The sequence below is a fragment of the Acomys russatus genome, chromosome 2, assembly GCF_903995435.1.
Source record: "Acomys russatus chromosome 2, mAcoRus1.1, whole genome shotgun sequence".
In the NCBI taxonomy this organism is placed as follows: Eukaryota; Metazoa; Chordata; class Mammalia; order Rodentia; family Muridae; genus Acomys; species Acomys russatus.
The window spans coordinates 58,113,025-58,139,378 of NC_067138.1; the positions used below are offsets into that span (position 1 = coordinate 58,113,025).

The 26,354-nt window shown below is 47.6% G+C and overlaps 1 protein-coding gene across 1 annotated transcript in view; it reads left to right on the forward strand.

The window, feature by feature from the left end:
- The window catches only part of Col15a1 (collagen type XV alpha 1 chain), a 107,081-nt gene extending 86,156 nt beyond the window's left edge, over positions 1-20,925 (forward strand). Inside the window, exons 27-40 of the mRNA XM_051161815.1 lie at positions 482-550; positions 643-684; positions 4,016-4,061; positions 6,801-6,881; positions 7,349-7,398; positions 7,823-7,915; positions 8,512-8,656; positions 12,882-12,946; positions 15,245-15,373; positions 15,495-15,554; positions 16,167-16,226; positions 18,950-19,135; positions 19,359-19,474; positions 20,693-20,925. Of these exons, the coding sequence (XP_051017772.1) occupies positions 482-550; positions 643-684; positions 4,016-4,061; positions 6,801-6,881; positions 7,349-7,398; positions 7,823-7,915; positions 8,512-8,656; positions 12,882-12,946; positions 15,245-15,373; positions 15,495-15,554; positions 16,167-16,226; positions 18,950-19,135; positions 19,359-19,474; positions 20,693-20,906 (1,356 nt within the window). The 3' untranslated portion in view covers positions 20,907-20,925. The remainder of the gene's footprint in view (positions 1-481; positions 551-642; positions 685-4,015; positions 4,062-6,800; positions 6,882-7,348; positions 7,399-7,822; positions 7,916-8,511; positions 8,657-12,881; positions 12,947-15,244; positions 15,374-15,494; positions 15,555-16,166; positions 16,227-18,949; positions 19,136-19,358; positions 19,475-20,692) is intronic.
- Positions 20,926-26,354: the final 5,429 nt, after the last annotated feature.

Consider the following 26,354-nt stretch of genomic DNA (forward strand, 5'->3'; position numbering starts at 1 on the left):
TTTTCCTTCTTCCAACATCTCCTCCCAAGGTCAGCCCAGTCGGCCCTGCCCCCATCTCACTCTCAGAGGGTCCCTTGCCACCCAGATCACTTCCATGCTGGAGAGCATCAGTCTCTCCTGCACAGGAATGCAGCTCTTAACCAAGCATTTCTCTGGGAACCAGAATCTGGGTTCCAAGTTCTTGTCCTCTGTAAGCTATTGTGTGGCTTTGAGCAGGTTGTATCCCCTCTCTGGGCCTCACTATTTGTGGGTGTCAACATAAGATGACATCGCTGCTCTGCTGTCTCCTTCCTGGTTTACTGTCATCTTTTGGTGTGGCCTGGATGTGGACGCGTTCTCTGGGTGGGGCAGAAGTTGGTTGTCTACAGATGCTGCCCCCTCCCCACCTTCCAGCCCAGAGTGTGTGGGCTACTGTATCCTGCAGTTGCCTTTTACGCCCATATCCCCAAACTCAGTAGCAGCTTTTATTTTCTTCCTTCAGGGTCCACCTGGCCTACCTGGACCCCCAGGACCTCCAGGACCCCCTGGAGCTGTGGTCAACATCAAAGGTGTAAGTTAGGGACCATGCAATGGGCACCAGACTGGCCTCAGCTGGGGCTACCATTTCCTGATGCCTTCACTTCTCGTATTCTCTTCCCACAGGCTGTTTTTCCCGTACCTGCCCGGCCACACTGCAAAACACCAGTAAGTAACACTCATGTGTGTCTCCAGCAGGAGGTGAGCACCGGTGTCAATTCAGAGAAACAGATCAGTCTTTCCCTGGGTACTTTCCTTCCCCGTGTGTTCATTCTGGTATCTTCTATCCACATGTGGACCTTTAAAGGTCTAGATGTTTCTAGAAAATAGACCCTGGTAATGTAATATCTGCACACTGGCTTATTTGAATATGGTTGGTACAGCTAGCTTGCCTTCTGTTAGTGAGACCACATGGCCCAATGGGCAGGAGGAGCATAAAATTGCAAAATAGACCTCCTTTTAACATGCCAACTCATGGCCTCTGTGCTGGGAACTTGTGGCCTGTATCACTGCTCACCATACCACCCCGAGAGGCAAGCGTTATCTCTCCCCTTCATCATGGAAAAGCACACCGAAGCTGCCCACAGAAGCTGTCTGGCTAGGCCAAGGTCATGGGGCATGGGGCCGCTGGACCACAGCTCAGATCTCCTGGTCACCAGGAAGCAGGTGCAGGCACTGAGATCCCTTGCCCAGTCTCATGCCCCCTCCCCTCCACCTCCAGCAGTTGGCAGCACTGTCTCTAGGATTTTGCCAGTATCATAGAGGGACATTTATTTCTGTGAGGAAACACGGGGACAAGCATGAGTCACGGCTCTGTGAGTAATCATTCTCCATTCATTCAGTAACTATTTACTGAGCTCTCACCAGTGCCAAGGATTCTGCTAGGCCCTGGGGACACAGGAATGACCTAAACAGACATGGTCTCTGCCTTTTTGAAGTTTGCAAATTATCGGTTCGAAATATTCTTTGAAGCGGGCTTGAATTGATTCCTGTGGGGATAGGGATGGTCTCTGATGCTTCTAATTGATGCAGGCAGGCTGGCTGTGTGTTGCTCTAGGCTTATGTTCAAGTCTGACCTTTTGAGGCATCCAAGTGGGCAGCCCATGGGCCAAGCACACTAGCCTTCCCGGAAGGCAGAACATGGGATCTACCTGAGTACAGTGCTGAAGCTCCATGTGAGTCTGACAACGCCGCAAGGGCACGTTTACACAGATAGCTGTGGAGAGGCATCTGGCGCAAGTGCAGGTTTTGAAAACACTCCAAGAAAGCTGTACACCCATCACCTCACACAGGGGCAGTAGGCTGCCTGGATCCTACTGTCTATGAGTGCTGCAGGACCCTCCTCCCAACACTGAGCTCAGCCTCAATACCACCTCCTACAAGCACTCTCAATGCACCAAGTATGGGACAGCCGACCACAGACTTTATAGCATTGTGGGAATGCTACTGCAGTTATCTGATCTATACTGGGACCTGTGTGATAGCCACTCTCTGGAGGGGGTGAGGTCATGGAGTGAAGTCAGTGCTAGGCTCAGACTGTTTGGAGTGAGTTTTGTTTTGTTTTCATTTCTGTGGCACACTGGGCCAGCATGGGATTTGGAGGCGTGGATGTTTCCTACTCAGCCCTCAAAGTGGACATCACCAAACAGAAACACACCTAGCACTTTGCAAGCACCTTCCAATTCCAGCTGTTTAACATCATGACAGTCTACACCCCCACCATACAGCTTAGCCAGAATCTCTGCTATGGCCATCCTTATATATTTTTTTTCTGGAAGGTTCCTTCCCCCTCCCAACATCTTTTCATGATGACCCCGAAGCAGCTTGCAACCTCTGCTCATAAACACAGAAAGATCCTGGATCCAGGCAGAACACCATCATCCAGCTGTGGAAAAGATGGAGGTGGACTGGGGTGGTTGCCTTTAATTGTCGGCTGAGTACAAGCAAGAATCGCCCGAGATGAAGGTCTCAGTGAGGGATTGTCTAGATCGGGTTGGTCTATCTGTGGGGCATTATCTAATAGTACCTAAACCTGCCCACTGTGGGCGGCACCATACCCCAGGCAAGAGACTCTACACCATGTGAGAGTGGAGACCGTGAGCTGAGCACTCCACACATGCATAAACTCATTGCTCTCTGCTCTTGATTCTGGATTTCATGCGACTATCTGCCACCTTGACATCCCAGCGATGATGGTTGTAACCCGGAGTTGTAAAGCAAACAGCTCCTTTCTCCCGTAAGTTGCCTCTGCTAGGGATTCCTATCACAGTACCAAAAAAAAAAAAAAAAAAAAAAAAAAAAAAATGAAGCTAAGCCTAGGAGTGTTATCCAGAAGTGCTTAGATTCCAGATGCTGCCACCTAAGGAGGAGTCCATAATAGTGCCTCCAATCTAATGACAACCTAAGTAACGAGCTAATGTTACTGGTCACTGTCACTCCTGCCAGGACCTGTGCCTTAAGCCTCTCTTGGATTGCACTCAGTTTGCAGGTGGCTCTGCCTGAGTAGATGGGGACCTGGGGAGATGGCTTAGTTGGTGAAGTGTTTGTTGCCTAAGTAGGAAAATTGTGTTTGATTCCTAGAACCTGAGTTTTGGGTTTTTTTTTTGGGTTTTGTTTTGTTTTTGTTGTTGTTGTTGTTTGGTTTTTTAAAAGTCAAGTATGTTGTTACACATTTGTAATCCGTTGCCAGGGAGGTGGAAACAGGGGGATGCCTGGGCTCAATGGCCAGCTCCAGTCCAATGTCTCAAAAAAAAAAAAAAAAACAGATCAATCATACCTACACAATATTGACACAATACAGAGAGTCAGGGGGGGAGGGGAGAAGAGAAGAAAAGAAGGAAAAGGAGGAGGAAACAGAAGAGGAGGAAGAGGAAGAAGAGGAGGAAGAGGAAGAAGAAGACAACAACAGGGATATGGGAAAGAACTGAGGATCATATGACCTGGAACTACTTGGATTCCAGACCCCTGTCACCTAATGAGGAGTCCATAACATCGCCTCCAATCTAATGACAACCTAAGTAACAATCTAATGTTAATCACTGCCACTCCTGCCAGGACCTGTGCCTATGCCTGTCTGTGGTTACTGTCAGTGGCAAAGCAGAACACTGGCCCAGCTTCATTGCTGGCTCAGAGTTGGCTTGGACATTTGGCTTCATGCACGAGCCAATCCTAATTGACAAGAAAGGAGGCCAAGATGCACAGCACTGGCTGGTGTTCTCACAAACACTATCTGAAAGCCTTGGGCTTCCTTTTTGCTGAGATTTTTTGGCCAGAAGTCTCAATGCTGTGTACTTTAGTCCAGCTGCACCATAGGTTTCCCAAATGAAGGCCTGGGATGTCTGTGTTGAGGATGCTGGGGAACCTGGGACTCCAGGGACAAATACAAGCCTGGCCCTATGTTGTTGCTTCCTCCTCTGAACTATGTTTGCAGGATTGTGACTGTCCAGACAAGTGCTGGGGAAGCCTTCCCATGTCTGACCAGGTCTTTCTCTCTCCCCAGGTTGGTACTGCTCACCCTGGTGACCCGGAGCTTGTCACTTTCCACGGTATACACTCTTTTCTTCACTGTATTTTTCTGGGACATTGCTAACCTAGTGGCTGGAGATATTTACATGTGTCTAGTGCTGGCCACAAATGAGGTGGTCAGGAAAGGTGACATGTGGGAGACGTGGCAGCTGAGCTGTGGAGCAAACCTCTGTTTAGTTTCCTCATGTACCTGTGTGCATCCTAGGGAGCAAGAAATGCTCCCTTTGTTCATTTCATTGCTAATCTGTTCAGAGGACATTGATGGATGCCTGCTTGGTGCTGCTCCATGCTGCTCCTGCCTCCTCAGTCCTTAAAATCTTCAGATGACAGGAACCATTAAATCTAACTATAGGACAGAAAGGATGGCTTGCCTGGAAAAGGCAAGGCACAAGGTTCTGAGTTCAATCCCCAGAACCTACAAGCAACAACAACAACAACAACAACAAACAACAACAACAATTGGGCTTGGTGGTTTGTTCTTGTGATCTCAGAACTTAGGAGACAGAGAAGGGCTTACTGGTCACCATAATACCCTACTTACCGAATCTCCAAAGACAAGGAGGTAGACAACACTGAAGGAATGCTAGCTAAGCGCATCCTCTGGTCTTCCCACACATTTGTACTCATGGGTATTGCACACACACACACACACACACACACACACACACACACACACACACACACGTGCACACCTGCACAGCTAACCCAAGAAGGAACTATGAGAGCTCAGAAGACCCTCCTGTTAGTGTGTTCACAGAAGCATCTCCTGGAAGCATGTTTGAAATGCAGACCTCCAGGCCAGGGTGTAGCTCAGTGGCAGAGCACTCACCTAGCATGTATGAGTACTTAGATTTGATTCCCCGTGCTATGAGGAGAGGGTGAGGCAAGGCATGGTGATACATACATATAATCCCAGCCCTCAAGAGGCTGAGACAGGAAGATCACCAGTTCAAGGTTGGCATCTGCCCTGCATCAGTCCACCAGAACCTGCATTCTCCTAGCCTCCTGGTGGAGCTAGTGAGAAACCTTGTTCGGTGTATGCGTGTGTGGCAGGGATAGTGGTGGTTGGGGGCGGTGGTTTAGTAAATGTTAGCATGCTCAGCCTCTCAAGAGCACACAGAGAGGGGCAGCCATAAGAGAGCAGTCACTCTACGCACCCCCCCCCCCCACCTTGCCACACAACATCTGGTTTATGATCAGAGAATTGAAACACAATTTAAACAAGAGAAAGCCTTTAGCTGCAATCCCCCAGCAGCTTGGCCATGTCACCTAGTCTGCTAGGTAGAGGTCTCCCTAATGATGTTTTCTGCATTTTTCTGTCACTTTGGTTGCCAGGTCCAGGCCGTGTTCTGATTTAGTGCTCAGACTTGCTCTGAGGCCCCTTTCTCCTTGGTGCCAGGTGAACCTTGTTTCTATGGGGTTTTGTTGTCATTTGACACAAGATCTCCCTATGTAGCTCTGGCTGGCCTGAAAATCACTATGTAGACCAGCCTGGCTTCGAACTCAGAGATCCACCTGCCTCTGACACCTGATAGCTGGGATTAAAGGCGTGATTGCCACTGTGCCTTTGGCTTATTTTATAATTTGTATTATTATTATTATTATTATTATTATTATTATTATTATTATTATTATTATTTATGGTATTTGGTGGTGGTGGTAGGCCTTGAATAGGAAGGGGAGCTTGGTTTGCCTTCTCAGATCATCAGGTGTTCCCTGTCCCATGAGGTTCCCATGGAAGGAGGGGCAGGCAGGAGCAGAACTTCTTGGGGGCGCTAGGCCTGGTGAGAGGTGGTATTCCATAAGTACTCAGGGTGTTGTTCTTGCCTCTCAGGGGAGCACCTGTGGTTGCCTACTCGCCATGTTCTTCTCCTTTGCTGCTGGCTGTGGCCTCAGTGGGAACTTACAGGCCTCTGCCTCTGCCCTTAGTCTCTGGCTCCGCAGCATCGGTGGGACCCAGAGCCATGTGGTTGTGCTTCCTTGCTGCTCCCTAGTGGGTCCCATCACACCTTTGGTGCTCTTGGCCCTCCTCCTACATTGAGGAAGCCTGCGCCTACAAACCTTAGGACACCGTCTCTAGACTAGAGAACACTGGAAGATTTATCTGCCTCACTTTTTAGGGTTCGTGGATGAGGAGGTCTCGTATCCACCGTTAGCCCTCACCAAGGGGAAGGAAACACTGCTTTTCTTTAAGCCTCCTTCACATGCCTCTATCCTATGAGGAGTAGAGGAAATGGTGGGTGTAGAAGGCCAGCCCCTCAGACTCATTGCTTCCTGTCACATCGGGTAGCATGTGACCCGCTGTGAGTGTTCTTTCCCTCAACCAGCCAGTGAATGACTCAGCCCCCTTAGCTGCACTGTGTCATCACCCCTGGGAAACTTATCTCCTCCTCAAGATACCAGGCTGCACAGGCCCAGGGGAGACAAGACTGGAGACTGGGGTGGGATTGGGTCTCAATCAGTATTCACAAACTGTCCCAAGGGAGTGTGAGGCCAACCTCTTCTTGGTCACAACAGCCCCTGATGGGCTCAACACTTACTCCCTCTTCTCTGTGGCAACACTACATTACCATGAAGTGGGTCAAGCTCTGGAGACCTGTCTGCACCATCCTGCTGTCCTCCTCTCTTTTCTACCTGTTGGCTTCTCAGTGGCCTCCTGCTCTGATGGATTTTGCTAAGGGGGCTAGTTCAAAAAGTTGATTTTCCACAACCTATTTTTCTTTTTTCTTAAACGTGTGTGTGTGTGTGTTTAATGACAGGTGTTAAAGGAGAGAAAGGGTCCTGGGGTCTTCCTGGGTCAAAAGGAGAAAAGGGGGACCAAGGAGCCCAAGGACCACCAGGTATGCCTGCTCCCACTCTAGGCTTTGCCGAGTCAGGCTAACTACACAGCCGCCCTGCCCACACGTGCTGTGGGTTCTGGTGAGAAGACTTGCCATGCTCAAAGCAGAATGTTGTCAAGGGGAGACCAGGGGCTGGGGCTGAAGATGCAGTACTTACCTAGTGTGCTCAGGACCCTGGCTTCCTGACCCAGAACTACAGGCTGGGACCGGGAGAGAGGGTGCGAGGGTGACTGACTTCCTAATGTTGTCCATATGGCACAAAGAGAATCAGGGGCTTGCCCAGGAGCTTATAGTCCCTTTGTAGTCAGACCTTGATGAAGATGGAGATGCCCTGTGCCTAGTGTCAACCCTAATATACCAGCATAGTGTCACTTGTATTAAGAGATAACCACAGTTACTAACTTGGAAACTCTTTGAAATCTGTGCCATTACGGCGGTGAACTTACAAAGCATTTCTTCTTCTTCAGGCCCTCCGGTTGATGCAGCTTACCTGAGATATTTCCTCAACAGCTTGAAGGTGAACATTCATTATTGAACATTTGGTCTGTTAGCCTAGTCTGCTGGCCATTGCTATGACTGACTACCACAAGCTGGGTAACTTGGAATGAAGAACGATTTCTCTGGCACACGGTTCTGGAGGTCTAGTAACTATACTGGTTGGGATTCTACAGAGTCAAGAGGCTGTGCAGGGACCACACAGCATGACAACACAAATATGGCAGAGGGTCTGCTTCTGTAGCACGGACACTCACTAGATCACACATTACTCCTTTAACCAAAGACTTCACCTCCCAGTGCCAGCAACATATGAGTTCTGGAATGACATTCCCAACAGATGGAATGTCCTGTTTCCAGTGCCCTCACTGAACCTGTAGCAGCCTGTACCTCAGTTTCTCTAAGAAATGGCTCAGGCCAGTCTTCCTGCATGGTCTCTCTTTCAGGGTGAGAGTGGAGATGCAGCCTTCAGAGGAGAGCCCAGCAACAACCTCTTTGTGTCTGGGCCTCCAGGCCTCCCAGGACACCCAGGCTCGATTGTGAGTAGTGACTCTTTGGGGGGAACCTCTGGCTTTTCCTATGCCCGCCCCCAACATGAGTAGGTGATTCTAGAGTTGGTGTTATAGGTGCTGGAGGCAGGACTTGGGGGTGAGCAGGCTCCCCTCATGTGTGATTGACTCAGCCTTGAGAGCTGCTCTGGCTGTGTGCATTGAGTGAACTCCCAGGCACCATCCGTGAACAGAGATATCAAGAGTGAGGGGTTATCTCAGGGGATGAATGGAAGGTGCCAGCAATGTCTTTAGAAGGACTCTTTGGCTCTCCCGATGTTTCACTGAAGGTAGAGCTTACCCACAGGCTTGGTCTTTGTAGATGGGAGCGTCACCCAGCCATGAGAGGAGATCAAGGTTTGCCTCAGATTTCTGACCTAACTTGACTGAAGCTTGAGGCAAGTCCTTTCCACTCTGAAGGCCAGACTATATCTCCAGGGCCTCTGGATGCCTGGTCTCGCTGGTGTCTTTGGACCCCATATCTGGGCTGCTGCTTGCTGGGCCTGACACCACCTGGAATTAGTGGGTTTTACAAACATCCTCATGAAAGGAGCGATTTCTCCATGACTATGTGCTTGTCTTAACAGGGTCAGAAGGGAGAGGCTATTGTCGGGCCCCAGGGACCCCCAGGAACTCCAGGCCTGCCTGGTCCTCCTGGCTTTGGGAGACCTGGTGCTCCTGGACCACCGGGACCACCTGGGCCACCAGGACCTCCTGCCATCCTGGGTGCAGGTTAGTACTGAGTGGCGCCTCGTTCCTCCTGCCTCCACCTTTGTGCTCAGAGTGGCACGCTTAGGTGACACGTTAGAGCCTCTGTATAATGGAGGGCTGTGTGCTGGGTGGAGCCTGCCTTCGTTTCTTCTATAAGATGGCTATAATTCAGATATCATGACACACAACACACAGTACTGAAGCATGATGATGTTTTTAAGGTTCATCCATGTTGTAGTATGTTTCAGTTCTTCACTCCTTTTTTTTCTGGCCAAATAATATACCCGTGTGTGTGTGTGTGTGTGTGTGTGTGTGTGTGTGTGTGTGTGTGTGTGTTATATACACTATGTGTGTGTATGTGTATATATATGTATACATATGTATATATATATATATACATATATATATAATTTATCCGTCTGTTGGTGGTATTTGAGTTGCTTTGATTTTTCTAGCTGTTTGTATAATGCTACTCATGAACACTGGAGTCTGAGGTTTTGTATAAACACAGCCTCAGTTCTCTGGGGCACATACAGAGTGAAATCTCTGGGTCACTGGGAACTCTCTGGCAGACTACTCTCCAGAGCAGCCTCGTTTTCCATTGCTTCCATGGTGCGGAAGGGTCCCAGCCTCCCCTCATTGTCACCAGCACCTGTGGTTACGCTGTCTCCATCCTCATGGCTATGAGGTGCTAGCTCACTCTGGTTTTTCTGAGTTTCCTTTGTGAGTAATAGTGTTGAGCATCTTTTCATATATTCTAGAACCTTCTTGGCTGTTTCTTCAATGCCTTAGGAATCTAGCTGTCCTAGTTAGGGTGACTATTTCTATGATGAAACACCTTGACCAAAAGCAAGTTGGGGAGGAAAGGGTTTATTTGCCTTACACTTCTACACTATAGTCATTGAAGGAAGCCAGGACAAGAGCAGGAGCTGATGCACAGGCGATACAGGGGTGCTGCTAACTGGCTTGTTCCCCATGGCTTGCTCAGCCTGCTTTCTTATAGAACCCAGGACCAGCAGCCCAAGGTTGACACCACCCACCATGGAGTGAGTCCTCCCACGTCACTTGCTAATTAAGAAAATGCCCTACCAGCTTGTATATGATCTGATCTTATGGAGGCATTTTCTTGACTGAGGCTCTCTCCTCTCAGATGACTTTAACTTGTGTCAGGTTGACAGAAAACTACGGAGCTCACTGGGTGAAAGACCAGGGTTCACTGTCATTCTTGGTGTAGAATTCCATTCAGCCCTTGGAACTTCTACGGTGCAAGTGCAAAAAAGAAAAAAAAAAAAAAAAAGAAAAAGAAAAAAACAAAACAAACAAACAAACAAAAAAACCCATCCTGCTGATCATTTTACTACAGTTTTCTGCTAATTCAAAAAAACTAACAGGGAGGCCTGGGAAGGAAACTCAGCCCATGAAATGCTTGCCGTACTAGCATGAGCATTCAAATTTTCCAACACTTATGCAAAACAGTCAGGTGTCATGCACACTAATAATCACAGTGCTGGAGCGGTGGGGACAGGAAGAACCCTGGGGCTCACTGTCAGCCAGCCAGGCCTAATTGGCAAGCTCCTGAGAGACCCTTTCTTAAAAACAAAAAACAAGTGGCACCTGAGAGAGACTAACACCTGAGGTTGTCCTCTGGCCTCCACACATCCTGGGAATGTGTGCATGTGCAAACACACACACACACACACACACACACACACACACACACAGGAAGATGACTAGTAGCCTCATTATCATTTTATAGCTAGTAAGTGGCGCCCACAGGATCAGAGCTCAGACACCCTTAGCTCCTATGCTTTTCTTAATGTGCACATTGTGGACATTCCATGATGGGCAATAAAGCTGAGCATCCCTAGTCCCAAAAGCTCAAAGTTTGAAGTATTCCGGTACCCAAAACCTGATGAGTACCAGCATGATGCCACAGGTGGAAACTCTGTATCCTAAAAATGTTTATTGTCTAAAATTATTATTTAAAAAATTGAGGGCCCAGGCTTTCTCTGATGGTAAGGTGTTTCTCTAGCAGTCAAGCCCCAGAGCCACACCAAAATTAATAAATAAAATACAAAATTGCTTATTACTTATTAGCTTTATTCCCAAGATAAATCATGTATATGTAAATATTCTATAACTTAAAAAAACTCTGAAACACACCTTCATCCAGTGGCAGCAATAAGTACAGGGGTGTTCCTAGCTGGTTGCACTGGCATGAGCCAGGTATGGTGGAGCACACCTGGTGAAGACACACAGAGCCTAACAGGGATAGCTTTGCAGAGTGTAGCCATGAGGTTGGCTTTAACATGGCCTTGGCTCTCCTGACTGAACACAGAAACAAGGCTCAGATAAGGAGGATTGCTGGCTGGAAGGAGGGGCTTTGCAATCAGCCTGTGGTAACTGGAACCCAAGACCAGCCGGAACCTAAGACTACACCATGTAAGGATGCTCTGGCTATCTCTTGCCTCTCTTTGTGTACCGGCTTCATGCTAGCTCTGCACAGACCACACCCTCAGCACAGAGGGGAAGATGATTGCTGACAGCTTAATGCTTCCACTGTGAGCTGGAAATCATGAGCTTTTTCCTCCACTTTAGTCTGTCATGTCTCAGGATAGGACAGTTCCAGGAAAAGATTCTCATTGGCCTGTCTTGAGCTGGATGTTAACTTTGGACCAGTCATCTGTAGTCAGGAGGTAGCACCACTTGAGAACATAATAGCTATTTCTTTAAGGGAATGGTTGTGGGTGTGAAGGGAAAGATTTCAAGAGAAGGCCATAAGGACTTTGATCATGCAAAGAAAGGTGCTGGATAGATAAAATCAGATGTGGTTAAAAGGCCCTGATGGATGACTAGGCGCTGCAGGAGATAAAAAGGGTTGGCAGAGCGAATGCAGGATGCAGAGAATGTTGTCCACGGAAGCACCACCTCAGGCAATCCAGACACCTTGCTGCATTGACCAGGGATTACTTTTCACATAACGCATGACAACTCACTGTTTCTAAAACACGTGCACAGACCCTATCCAAATTGTCTTCCCAGCAATGCTGCAGGGAGATGGAGTGGATATTGCCATAACTCCAAGGAGGCAGACACGGAGGCTTAGAAAGGATTTAGGCCTTGGTCAAGATCATTCATGCTTGGGGAACACATGGCTGGAACCCAAATCCAAGTCGTCCCCTGACCCAGTTTCTACTGGCCACTTACCACCTATGTGTGGACATTCAAGTCCTGTGTTGGAGCCAAAGACTTGCCTGCAGTGACCTGAAGACTCAATGGAGCTGTTTTCTAGGACTTACAGAAACATCCTTATATCTGCCAAGAGCATTGCAGATGCTGAAGGGGAAGGGCTTAGAGAGGCAGATGAAAAACAAAGTGGAAATTCAAATACTTATGTGCTTGCCTGAGGCAGGGGCTTTTCAATTGGAGGCTCATGCTCCCTCATTTTTTTTCTTGAGATCAGTATGGCAGCCTTGAGCTGTTTTATTTTGTTCTTCTAAGACAGAGTTTCTCTGTGTAGCCTTGGCTGTCTTAGACTTGCTTTGTAGACCAGGCTGACCTTGAATTCACAGAGATCCACATGCCTCTGCCTCCTCAAGTACTGGGGTTACAGGCTTGTGCCTGATGCCTTGAGCTGATTTTTAAGGGTCCTTTGACACTACAAGAACTAAGAAACCCTGGGCAGTTTGCAGTGTGCACGCCTAGCCTGAGATGCCCTGGTTCTCACTAGCATGCCGGTAGAATGCTGCAGTAGAAGGGGTGTCTGCTGGTGTCAACACAAATGACTTTTGGGAGCCTGCTGCTTCCATTAAATGTACGGCTGGCAATTGGCAACCTGGTCTTTTCCTGGCCCCAACACCAGTGCTCCTGGGACCACCAACCTGGTCTCTTCCCACAGCCCAGCCCTTTCTTTTCCTCTTTGTTGCCCACTTCCTCATGCTTTGTCTCTTGAATAAATGTTGAGTCAGGGTATTTTCAGGTACGTGACAGAAAATTGACTCAAACTGGCTTTGACAAATAACCACCAATGTGATTTACTTAGAATCTTGACAAGTCCTGGCCACAGCTTCATCCTGGCCTTCCCCCAGGCCAGGCAGTATAGCTGTAATGTCTTGCTTGTGCAAGACAGTGTAAGGTGGATAGCCATAGTATGGAAGGGACTCTGAGCGCCCCCTCTTGGAGTCAGCAGGGACCCCTGTACCAGACTCTATGCCTTATATAACTTCTCTCTTTTGTCTCGTCCCAGCTGTGGCTCTTCCAGGCCCACCTGGCCCTCCAGGACAGCCAGGACTCCCTGGATCCAGAAACTTGGTCAGTATCTTGTGTAGTAGCCATTCTACGTTGGATAAATTTACTTCAGACTCTGGCCACAGTGTTTTGGTGGAGGGGAGGGGCTGGGATCCCTTTTATTTTGAAATTAGAACTCTACCAGGGGCTGGAGATGTACTGCAGTTGGTAGACTGCTTGCCTAACATGAAGAAGCACCACATAAAATCAGGCATGGTGGCACGTGTCTCTTGCCCTAGTACTTTGGAGGTAGAGGCAGGAGAATCAGAAATGCAAGGCTGACCTTAGAAAACACAACAAATTAGAGGCCAGTCTGGGATAACACTAGACCCTATGTCTAAATGAATGAATACATAAATAGACCCTATGTCTAAATGAATGAATAAATAAATAAGCAAATAAGGAAGGAAAGAAAGAACGTTCCATGACAATAGAATGTGCCATTCCACCAATAGTAGATGATTATTTATTTCCTGTTCAGATGACTTGTTCACTAAAGAGCTACAGAAAACAGAATGGCTGATTGTTGAAGTTAGAGCCTATGGGCCCAATTGTATTCTATTTTTAAAAACAGCATGCACACTTGTGTAAATAGCATGTGCACATGTGTAAACAGCATGCACACTTGTGTAAATAGCATGTGCACATGTGTAAACAGCATGCACATGTGTGTAAATAGCAGCACAAATGCTTTGCTAGTCACACTCGCACTGGGTTCCTTAGCTGGAACATGGCTCATGTGCATTCATTTGCCCCCCCCCCCCCCCGCCCCGTGCGGTGCACTGCAGCGGGTATGGCTGCCTGGGTTGTTACAATGTGCAGAGAGACAGACAAACGCCTACCAGACGGTTAGCAGTCCTACTTTTTGGTGGTTACTGGGTTTCATTCTTAAAAAGATTGACTTCCAAAAGCCAGCACTGTCCAGGAGATGACAAATTTTGGCTATTTGGCTACTTTGGGAGAGTTTCTATGCGATGTTGATGGATATTATTATCATCAAGGTGAGATAAGGTTTTGTTGTTGTTGGGTTTTTTTGTTTTGTTTGTATTTTTTTTCTCAGTTTCAGTGAAACTCTCAGCTGCTCGTTCCTTGAGACTTGGTGCTATTCAGAATAATTTTTGCAGCTTCAGCTTCCTGAATCTGCTTCTAGATATGCTTAACGGCTGCCATTCTTATTTTAGGCAACTTTTGAGACAGAGACGCTGTACGCCCCCGGTTTTTAAACACATATTTAATATTGCAGCCATCCAGCTAGACTGGAGACTAACTGTGCTAAGCGTAATTGCCCACTTGCTTGCATTTCATATCCCAAATGAAAATGAATTTGAAAGTCACCAAGGAATGTGAGATGATGCCATTAGCCAATGTAGATGCTACTACAGAGCTGTGTTAGAAATCAATGCAAGTGGAAAAAAAAAAAAAGCAATATACTGATGATTTTGCTAAAAACCAAAACTCAGCAAAGACAACTCTGTTGTTACATCTTTATCTTCACAGAAAATTATCACTTGTGTTTTTATTCATTTTTTTTTTATCATTTAGACTTGTGGTTCAAAGCAATGCATGTTTTTGTTTCATGGAAAAGCACTCCCTTAGCCAAGCATGGTAGCTTACTCCTGAAATCCCAGCACTCAGGCAGCTTGATGCAGATGGATTATGAGTTCAAGTCATGTCCTGGCCATAGTGAAAACTCATCTCCAAAAAACCTAGGGCTGTGAGGAGACAGATGAGTGCGTAAAGTGCCTGGCACACAGGCGTGGAGATCCCAGTTCAGACAGCCAGCATCCACTTTTAAAAACCATCTGTAATAACCCTGGTGCTAAGGGAATAGGATCAGAGACAAGTGGTTCACCAGAGCTCGCTGGCTGGCCAGGGTAGCTAGTTGGTTAGTGCCGGGCTCAGTGAGTGACTCTGGCTCAAAAGAGAAGATAAGAGCAAGTGATAATGGAAGATACCATGTCTACCTCTGTCACTTTCCTACACACACACACACACACACACACACACACTCTCACATACACACACTCACAGAGAGGGAGACACACAGAGACAGAGAGAGAGAGAGAGAGAGAGAGAGAGAGAGAGAGAGAGAAGCCAGGGTCTGATGATGTAGCTCAGTGGTAGAGCACTTGTGGTAGAGCACTTGCTTAGCATGTGCAGGCCCTGGGTTTGAGCCAAAACCCTGAAAATAAAGTTTATTGGTAAAAGCACTGTCTAATGCAGCAGACCCCTTTTCTCTATGTGGGGTTATTTATAGAAGGCTGGCTGCATCCCATTTTGCCACTGCTTGGTAACGGTTTGGAATGTAAAATGATCGCACAGGTCACGGCACTCAGCAACATGGGTGACATGCTGCAGAAAGCACACTTGGTCATAGAAGGGACGTTCATCTATCTGAGGGACAGTGGGGACTTTTTCATTCGTGTCCGAGATGGTTGGAAAAAATTACAGGTAATTCTTAACCTTCCTTATAGCCCTTTCCCCTCCAAACACTCTCCAACATAAACAACCCCCACCATTAGTTTTCTGTCTTGGAAGCTGTTTCATTCGCAGCGTCCTCCTTCTCTTTCAGTTAGGGGAACTCATCCCCATTCCTGACGACAGTCCCCCACCACCGGCACTTTCCAGCAATGTGAGTAGCTCCCCTGCCTGCTCCCTGAGCCCTCACCCCCACCGAAGGCCCTGCACCAAGCTTCCCCCCACCCCATGAGACAGAATCCTTTTCTCCATCTGCCCCCCCACCCCCGTTCCTCCCGCACTTACTTATTTTGAGACAAGATCTCGCTAGTAGTCCTGGCTGGTGTGCGACTCACAGAGACCCACCTTCCTCTACCTCCTGAATGCTGAGGTTAAAGGTGTGTGTCACCACACCCGCCAGGTATAAAAGAGCATAGGCAACTAGCATAGTCTGTCATTGACTTCTATGGCAACCCTTTAAGGCTACTACCATCACCCCATTTTTCAGATTATCAAACTGAACCTTTGAAGAGGTAAGCATGTTGGCTTTTAAGCTGAGGTCCTCTGCTTCCCCAGCACAGATCTTAAAGATCTCGAGGACGCTCCCTCTTTTCCTGATGACTTTTGTGTTCTGCCATCAAAGTCCTCCCACTTAAGACTCACAGTTAAAGGCAATGCCCAAATATTTAAAGCATCATGCCAGGGGGCATTAGACTCATACCTTGTTGTCCTCTGGAACAGATTGAATGTGTGTTCACGCTTTAACCTTTCCTCTTTCACGTCACAGCCATACCAGCCGCAGCCTCCACTGAACCCCATTTTAAGTGCTAATTATGAGAGGCCTGTTGTAAGTACAACTCATACACTTCCTTTGCAGATAATGAGTGAGTGCCCATAAGTGCTTGGTGTCTAGTTCTTTTTGTTTTTTAAGACTTATTTTATTTCATGCATATATATAAGTGGTTTTGTCTATGTGTATGTATGTGTGTGCCTGATGCTTGTGGACATCAGAAAAGGGCTTCATATCCCTTCTAATTAGAGTTACAAACAACTGTGAGCTAAGATGTGAGAGTGCTGGGAATTGCTGAATGCCGGTCCTTTGCAAGAGCGGGCAGTGCTCTCCAGTCCTGATATTATAGTCCTAGCCAGGAAGCCAGGCACACTTTCAGAATAAACAGTTGTATCACAGTGTTCTAAGCTGTTTGAGTGAGGCAAACCCCAAGATGCTGGGGTTACCAGAAAGACAAGGGAAGTCACTCTGGAGGACCTAAAGGCCACTGGAGTTCAGGAGTGAGTCAGGCAAGGAAAAATAAAAGTAGGAATTGCGGTTAGAAGGGAAGATGGATCAAGGGAGGATGGGGTATGCGCGCTGATCCTTCCTGTGTCCTACTTCAGTCTGCTCAGAGGAGTAGACTTTACAGAAAGGAAGAGATCTAGGCTGCACAAGTCAACAAGAGCCAGAGCTAGGGGGTTTTACCCTTTCCTGCAAGTGATGGGAGCTGTTGATAAGTTGAAAGTGGAACAAGGGTATATGGTAAGATTGGTGTTTTGAAATGACTTTGGTTTGAGCACGCAAGTGGTGCTGTTTTGAAATGACTTTGGTTTGAGTGTGCAAGTGGACTGGAAAGCACAGGAGCAGGGGTGCAAAGCAGTAAACTGTAGAAGAGGGCTAGCTGGAGAAGCATGAAGGGACAGGAGAAGCCAGTTTGGTCACCTGCTGCATGTGCGGTCATGAGAATGAATGAGATTAAGGATGACGCCCAAAGTCAGACTGGGGGTGATCCAATAGTCACAGGCTCCAACCCAGGCATCATCTGACATGGTGGGAATTGCAGACTCACCCCACTCTTTCACTAGTGTAAATAAAGTTCATGTTCGTGTCACTCTGGGGACTTCATAGACCTTGACCAGAGGAAGTACAGCCGACCTGGGAGCTTTGGTCCCTGCTCTCAGTCACTTTGCTATTTCCACTGACCCACTTGTATAAGGGTTTCTCTTCCTGTCCCAGTCTAGCCTTACCCATGCAGACACAGTATACTTGCACACAGCGCTGGGTTACCACTGCACCGTCTTGTGTCCTAACTCTCTTACCTTCTGACTGCAGAACCCAATCCACCTAAGTCAGTTCAAAGTCTTGGGAGAAGGCATCTCCATGCTGTATCTTAGACCAGTTATTCATTTCCACTCCAAAAGAGAGCATCCAGGGGATAGGGTCAAAGGCCCAAGGCCTTCAAAGAGCAAGGCACAAGCCACACAGCACAGATAATATGCTTTGTGGGACGCTGACACCTCCAGAGAAGACCTCGGGTTCAGCAGAGTAAGTCTGAGGTGGCCCCAGGACACCCAAGATAAAGTGGGAACGAAGGGGTAGGATACGAATGTCTGAAACCCACCTGGGGACCTGCAGCAGAGCCATGGCCATTGTAGTGGGGATGGTGGGAGTCCCAAAGGGAATCTGTATGGGACAGAACCAAAGAGAAACCGAAGGAAAAAACATGAGAGGCAAAGGAGAAGCCACTGGCTAGACAAAGAAAGGACAAAGTTCTTAGCAGTCAAAGGCTGCTGGGGGGTTGGGGCACAAAAATGACTGGAAAGTAGATTTACAGGAGAGAGCAAAGCATGTCTAAGGCTAAGAAGGTTCTAAGAGGTTGAGGAGCAAATGCTCAAGGGAGAGAGAAGTGAATTTAGGTAAACCTTCAATGAACCCCAAAAGAAGTTAATAAAGTGGCTAATGGAGTTTTAAAGCAATGTATTAGATTTTGGAGGGGGGTGGGTTTTTTTTGTTTTGTTTTGTTTTGTTTTGTTTGAGACAAGGTTTCTCTGTGTATCCTTGGCTGTCCTGGACTCCCTTTGTAGACCATGCTGGCCTTGAACTCACAGCGATCCACCTGCCTCTGCCTCCTGAGTGCTAGGATTAAAGGCATGTGCCACCATGCCTGGCTATGTATTGGATTTTTAAAAAATATTTTAACTTATTATATCTATTTGTGTGTGAGGTATGTGTGACTCTCTCAGGGGCAGGGGGCGATGGGGGAGGGAGGAGTGCAGGAGACGTGCATTTGGAGATCAGTGCCAACTTGTCTTTTCTAGATGGGGCTAGGGAGTGAGGCAATGAGCATCTTTGGGTTGTGGACTGTGTGTCCATTCCTGAGTGTTTCCCATGATCAGCCCCTGGTCTGCCCAGGAAAAAGCAAGGGCAGCAAGCGATAGCCGTGGGAAGCTTGGGAGCCAGGACTTAGAAGCCACGCCGAGGACTGATCTGGGATCATGTCCAGAGTGCTCAAGCATGGCCTGCAGGCTCGAACCAGATCTCTGAAAGGTTTTTCTTGGTCTAAGAAGAATTTTACACCTTCTTTTTAAATCTAAGAAAGACATCCCCACCCCAAGGGCTCTTCACAGAGTTGGAATGAGCTCGCTGAAGCCCTAAGGCCATCTTCACTGGGATATGCATTTCCACTGTCGTTACAGTTGCCTGAGAAGCCTCTGCTATATCTTGCAGCCAGAAGTGGGAGTTATTCCTCAGAACAGAAGGTGGCGGGGCTACTAACTGCACTGTCTTACTCCTTTTAGCTGCACCTGGTTGCTCTGAACACACCGGTGGCTGGGGACATCCGAGCTGATTTCCAGTGCTTCCAGCAGGCCAGAGCCGTGGGCATGTTGTCTACCTACCGAGCTTTCCTATCATCCCACTTGCAGGATCTCTCCACAGTTGTGAGGAAGGCAGAGAGATTCAGCCTTCCAATTGTGAACCTCAAGGTAAAGACAAATGCTGTCGCCACTGCCTTCAGGTACACTGGTCCCCAAGTGACCTGAGTGTTTGCCACTCCATGCCATCAACCATAGCTCAAAGCCATACCTTGCTTCTTTCCAAATCACACTTCCCTCTTAGCTGGGGACTTCAGAGGTGACATCTGAAGCCGGAAGAATGAGCAAAACCCAAGTTGGCATACAAATTCTAATGTGTCATTTGTCTTCATAGGGTCAAGTGCTTTTTAACAACTGGGACTCGATATTTTCTGGTGATGGAGGTCAGTTCAATACGCACATTCCGATATACTCCTTTGATGGCCGAGACGTGATGACTGATCCCTCCTGGTAAGTGCAGGCTGGGGCCCTATTATGTGGCATGACAGGTGTTTTCCGGATGTGTTCTAACATCTTTTATCAGCTACCCCCATGGAATACTGCCCATGAAAAGCCACAGTGAGGTAGCTGAGTCATAGGAAAGCCATGGCCTTGGAGCCAGAAGACCCAGGTCTGGTAGATCATGACAAGACCTGGGCAAAGCATCTCACACTGTAAGCCTCAGTGCCCTTGCCGGTCCAATGAGTAGAAAATCACATACATACCATAGGACAGTTGTGCACATGACTGTGGGTAAAAACACAATAGGCAGTAGACAGTGACCTCATTCCACATGACCCCACAGCTTTGTCCTATAAATGGCACCCTGTGTCTTTGAAAACAGTATGTATTGTTTGAGAATTTCAGTGCCTGTGCTACAAGACATGTGTGGATGCACAGCAGTACAGCTACATGGCACCCATACTTTAAGGGGCAATAGATAGCCGACTAAGTATAAATGTAGACAATTTTGTAGTTTTAACACAGAGAGATGATAGCTGGGGCATAGAAGAGACATTTGTTTTTGAGGGTGAGAATCCAGAGTCCTGTAAGAGGAGGAGGCCCCTAAGAAGTGAAGGAGTCCCTAGATCTGGCTGTGAAAGAGGCTACTGAAGAAGTGGCCCCAGGAGCAATGGTCCAGATTTGTGAAAAATGAAGGATGCCATTGGGAAATGGTTACAAGTGAGTATGGCTGGAAATAGAGAGCTGGTAACAGCCACAAGGCTAAAGGACATGTTTGGCGCCGGTCTATGGGTTATGGATGAGGAGGAATCAGTCTCAGTGTACTGTGCGTATGCTGACTCAATCACCAAGCTATGCCCCAAAGAGTTACTATTTAAGGACTAGGGTGATGGCTCAGGGGTAAAGGCTTGCCACACAGGCATGATACCTAGGGTCACCTCCCCACTATTCATCTAATAGCCAAGTAGAGTGGTACGCATCTGTAACTCCTGCACCGAATGGTAGCAACTGGTGGGTCCTTAAGGTTTGTTGGCCATTCAATTTAACTAAGAGACTCTCTGCCTCTAAACCTATGGTGGGGGACGATTGAGGAAGATATCCAGTTTGACCTCTGACCTCCCCGCCCCCGCCCCCCCATACAACTGTAAAATAAAGTAAAAAGAAATAAAGAGCTTCATGCTATTAAAAATGCCATTTAAATGGGGACCCTATAAAATTCCTTTCTAGGCCGCAGAAGGTTGTTTGGCATGGCTCCAACCCCCATGGCGTCCGTCTTGTGGACAAGTACTGTGAAGCCTGGAGAACCACAGACATGGCAGTGACGGGATTTGCCTCCCCGCTCAGCACAGGGAAGATTCTGGACCAGAAAGCTTATAGCTGTGCTAATAGACTAATCGTTTTGTGTATCGAAAACAGTTTCATGACAGACACTAGGAAGTAATAACCTTCCCATGATTCTTAAAGAGTTGACACTGAAGTCTAAAATGTTGTAAATATTGCAAGGTTGTTTTTAATATTACACATTTGTCAAAAGAGAAACCAAAGAAAACATACCTCAATATACTCAAAAGGAAAGACACAAGTCAAATCCAGTCCATATATTGGTGCTAGGTTCTGCAGGAAGCCCCCACAGTGTGAACAATCCCTGACGCAGAGTAGGGCAGTCTGAAAACAGAGGCCCACGTGATTGCCCTGAGCATTCCTCAGAAAGCAATTTCTTCCTTCCAACCATGGCTGTTGAGCATGAGATGGCCTTCGTGTTGGCTTACAAGGCCAGCTGTAGGCACACAGCCCCTTCTTAAGTTATGTGTGAACCGAGTGCTTGGAGAGTCCATGCACATCGGTCCATCAAGAGAGAGAACAAAAGGTCCCGCTCGTACTTTCTTCCTCTGCCAGGCTTTAATTCGGTCCCCTCCCCTAAAATACTATTGCCTGTCATGCTGTAGAGCTTTGCATGTTTACCCAGTCATAGCTGAGCGTGGCATCTGTTTATGTAACTCCGACTTGCTGGAAAGTTAAAACTCTCGGGAAGAAACAGCACAGAATCATTCATTGTCTTCCCCTTGCTAGCCCTCCTTCCCACCCCCCCACCCCAATTTTGTGATTTCCGTTTGGCAGTCTTGAATCACGACTGCAGCTGAAATGAGCTCATCGGGAGTTTTCTGACAAATCTGTATCATTGTGCTACAGACTTTGATATCCTTTTCCATGTAAGAATATAAAGGCGTCTTTTCCAGGTGCTTTCTTCTGTTTCTCTTCTTTCCTCTGGGTCCTTCCGAGGCAGAAGTGGCCTGGGTGGGCGTGAGGTGGGGGCAGATGAATCTAAATGGGACACAAGCTCTGCTGTGGTTGCACCGGTGTCACAGTGCAGGACTGTGGGCTCTCCTGTCTCTCCCAGGGAGAATGGGTTGGGCACATCTAGTAAATGTCAATCACGAGGAAACGAGGTCCTCCAGCTCTGCAAAATGGGCATCCTTTTAAACCTCCACGTTACAAATGAAGGAAGAAGAAAGAAAGGAAGAAAGAAAGAAAGATAGAAAGAAAGAAAGAAAGAAAGAAAGAAAGAAAGAAAGAAAGAAAGAAAGAAAGAAAGGGGAGGCTCGGGGCCTTACTGGGTCCAGTCACATGGCTGGCATGTGCAGGGCTGGCTGAAGTGCCCAAAGCCTTTCCAAGGCACCACTGGATGTGGCTGTCTGTTGGGTCCCTCTCCACCCCAAAAGCATGACTCTGTAAACATAACTAGTAGGCAAGAAGCACGCAGAGCTATTTCCTCCCATTCAGTGGGGCTGGCCCAGAAAGCCACCATAGTGACTACATCCTCCGATGTCCTCGAAGTAGGAAGGAAATTAAGAACAAAAACAAAACAAAATAAAACTAGCAGCCCAGAGCCTTCACTTCAGAATCCACAGCAGGAAGCGCAGTTAGAATCTTTCTAACTGAGTCACGAACTGAAAATGGCTACAGGGGAAAGCCCCAGGGGCGGATGAGTGAAGGTGGACACACTGCCAAGTTCCAGGTAGGGAGTGCTTGGCTTGGATGGCAGTGGCAGGAGAAAGAGGACAAGACGATGCTGAGTCAGGAGGCAGAGGTGCCACGCACTTCAGTCAGAGCCCACAGAAAGGACAAGGCAGAGTAGAGCTGAGAACAGAAACCAGGAAGAGACACCCACCTCTCCTGACCCTAGGAGAAGATGGTGAGGCTTGGCCCCTCTTGCACGCACTGGAGCACCTACCCTTCCAGATGGAGTCCTCGAGTCACGTGTAGCCCCACGCACTCTGCCTAACCATACAACCCAGTGCTGGCTAGTCAAGATTCTTGGCTGATCATCTGCCTCCACCTGGTCTTTCCTGTTGCATGCCAAAGCCCACCTGTCTAGTCTTCCTCATGGTCTCTGAGGCAAGCTACACAGGCTCTTCTGATAGGCCATGCTGTCATGGCCTGTGCCATCTTAGCAAAGCCTTAATCATGAAGTGTCCCCTCCCTTTCTTTCCCTTCTCTTCCCTTCCCTTCCCATAATGCCACTGTGACATCCCCTAGACCTACCTACCTGGTGTCATACCCCTCCTGTTGGACAGCTGGTGTGCTTCACATCTGAAATTTGACACTCAGCTGGCTAAAATAGAGTGGCCAAAGGGTCTCCAAACTTTTACTACTCATTTGCCTGGAAGTCTTGGAGGTACTAGAAGGCTATTAAGCCAACTCTCATATTTAAGGGCAAACACGGGAGGGAACATTTGGTGGGCATTGCTAATAACCTCTATAAGCTGGAGGTCTTTGAGGGTACTCTAAGTATGTACCAAAGACTTTCATATATCAAACCTGTGGCTTCAGGCTTCAGGAATCTTCCATCCAGCAATGGTGCCAGAGGGACAGAAAAGGCTGCCAACCCATAATGGGGGAGGGGATTGGGAAGAACAGATCCCATGAGAGAACAACTTGGGAGGGACAAAGAAACAAAATAACTGGGCAGCTCCTGTGATAGGGCTTCAGCCAGTACCAAGAAGATCTGCAGAATCGTATGCGGCCTGAACAGACCTAGTAAAATGAAGAAATGGGTCACAGGAACCACCCTCTGGTTTCCAGTATCCTCTGGGTCCCTTTCGTGGCTGAGTGCTGTGTCGCTTGAATCTGAAAAAGATAGAAACAGAATGGTGAGGACTGTCAGCAGCCTGGTATAGCTGAGTACTAGTCAAGGTTCAGAAAAACAGAAAGTAAAAATAAAAAGAGGAACGAGGTGGTTCATGAAACCACAAAGCAGGACAGCGAATGCAGACTCAACGTGGCAATGTAACACTTGGGTTGGGGGTCATCTACCCATCTGTCTGTCTGGCTGTCTGGCTTCTGCTTTTCTCTGTCTACGTCTCCTTCCTTCCAAGCAAAGACAAGCTGCCTCCATGGGGCAAGGGTGGCTGCAGAGAGCTTCAGGTCTGCATTCGCCTCTGCTAATGAAGAGCACAACCACAGAGCGGAGAGGCTTCCTCTCTCTCTGAGATTACATCAGCTCCTAAAAAACAACCGCTATTGACCCCACTTGAGTTGGGTGTCCAGAGTTGTGATGGGCAGTCGGAGGTGATACGTACAGAAAACCAACCAACCAACCCAAACAACAATAACAACAAAAACTTCCTTCATCCAAAATGCCTAAGGTTTTTTGAAATAACCAGAGAATTGAGAAGATCAAAATACAGATCCATCAGGCCTGGTAAGAGGCGTGGAGTGGTGTGGGCATGGAAGACCACAGCAGCCTTGAGTTCTATGATGAAACATCTAACGTTTATCCTATAATGAATGGGCTAGGCATAGCCAGAAGATCTGAAGACGGGGAGAGATGGCATCAGCTCCATGTTTGTTAATTGCATATTCACTCAGAAATATCTGGGACAACCATTTTATATCCATGGGCATGTTTCAATATGGAGGCACAAACATAAATGATGGCTCTATTTTTCAAGTCCGCCAACCCCGCCCCCTGTTTTTCAAGATTTTAAACTTAAAATATAATGACATCATTACCACCCATCCCTTTTCCTTCCTCCAACTCCTCCCACAACGCCCTCAAATTCCTGGCCTCCCCCTCTTTTATTGTTGTTGTGTGAATAAAGAGATAAACACAACCCAACAGAGCCATTTCTACTGTCACAGACTGTTCTGAATTTCATTTGCATCCCTCAGCTCTCAGGCACCCGACAGTTGGGACAAATGTATTGTCCCGTCTTCCTTAACCTAGCAGCTGGAGAGAGACTTTTCCGGTTACTTCTGAGCTCTTGAGTCACCACAGAGCCAAAGAGCATCTTCAGAGCCCTTTAATGGCCAGTGACTGGTTCCCTCGTCTTGCCTTCCATATTGTCCTCTAGTTTTTGCCTGGGTCTGAATTTTGCCTCTGCTATTTGCTGCCCATGCCATCACTGTCAAGTTCTTCAAGTTCCTGGACATAATCCCTGTGCTTAATGCTTCCCTGCAACTCAGGGTTTGCTTTGACCAACAGGGAGGCACACAAAGTACCCTTCACTGGATGAGCTCACTGGGAGTGCTGGGAGTGCTGTTTTCGCCTAAGCAAGCACTTCCCAGTGTGCCTGCCATCTGTGGCCTTCACAGGTGTGTCCAGGAGGGGCCAAGCTTTCTTCTCCCTGAGGTGCTAGACAGTATCTTCCAACCCACCTAGCTCCTATGTGCATCTTCAAGCCCAGGACTGATTCACCCTGTCTTCACTGGTACTCCCCTGACTGCTGTTGGTGAGTATCTACTGTCCTAATACTAACCTAAATACTCCAGCTGCCATGCTGGCCACTCCTTTTCCCACAATCCAGCAACTAAAATGTTTTTATCATCTTTCTCTGTAGGGCCTCCAGAACTCATCCCTGACACTGGGGCTAGATTCCTTTGGGTTAGCAGGGACACGTGTCACACTGTGAAACAGACCTCCTATCCCCCTCCCCCCCCCACATGCTTGCCCAGTGCCCTCTTTTTTCTCCTTCTACACTCGCTCATTTTCTCCGTGAATGACACCACCATCTAGCCGGGGCCTGGAAAGTCATTTATTTACTCTCTCGTTCAACAAATATTTGCATTATTTTCACTTGATGCAAAGATATCATATATACGTTTGATGTGTATATAGTGTGACATTTCAATACTACATAAGTAAAGGTCAGACCAGGATGATTGACATTCACATCTCCTCAGAGACTTATCATTTCTTTGTGTTGTAAACATTCGAAATGTTCTTGACTAGCTCTTTTGTTCAGCAGGTGTTGATCGAGGGGTCACCTTAGTACCCATCACATCAAGAGACTCTAAGGATCAAGATCGGAATGCTTGGTCCCCAGCCTGTGGCACTATTCTGAAGGTTGTGGAGCCTTTAGGAGGTGAGGCTGGCTGGCAGATAGGTCGCTGGAGGGTTGGCCTTTGAGACATGTGCCTCTGTCTCATGCTTCTGCTGCCACAGATGGAGCATGTCTAACCACCATGCTTCCCCACCACAATGGACTGAAACCTCCCCAACAGTGTGAGCAAGGGAGGGAAAGGCAAGAGTTGTGTTTCAGCAACAAGGAAAGTGACAAGTGGATCAAACCAAGTGGACCTTCTTAAATGATAGCACATGCCTGTAATCCCAGGACTCAGGGAGGCAGAAGCAGTCAGATCTCTGTGAGTTTGAGGCCAGCCTGGTCTACAGAGAGAGAGTTTAGGACAGGCAAGGCCACACAGAGAACCCTTGTCTCAAAAAAAAAAAAAAAAAAAAGATTTATTTAATTTTTGTTTCTGTATATGAGTGTTTATCTCCCTGTATATGAGCAAGTGTATGCAAGCAACCATGGAGGGCAGAAGAGTGTTGGATGCCCTGGAGCAGGAATTACAGGTAGATATGAGTTTCCCAATATGGGTGCTAATG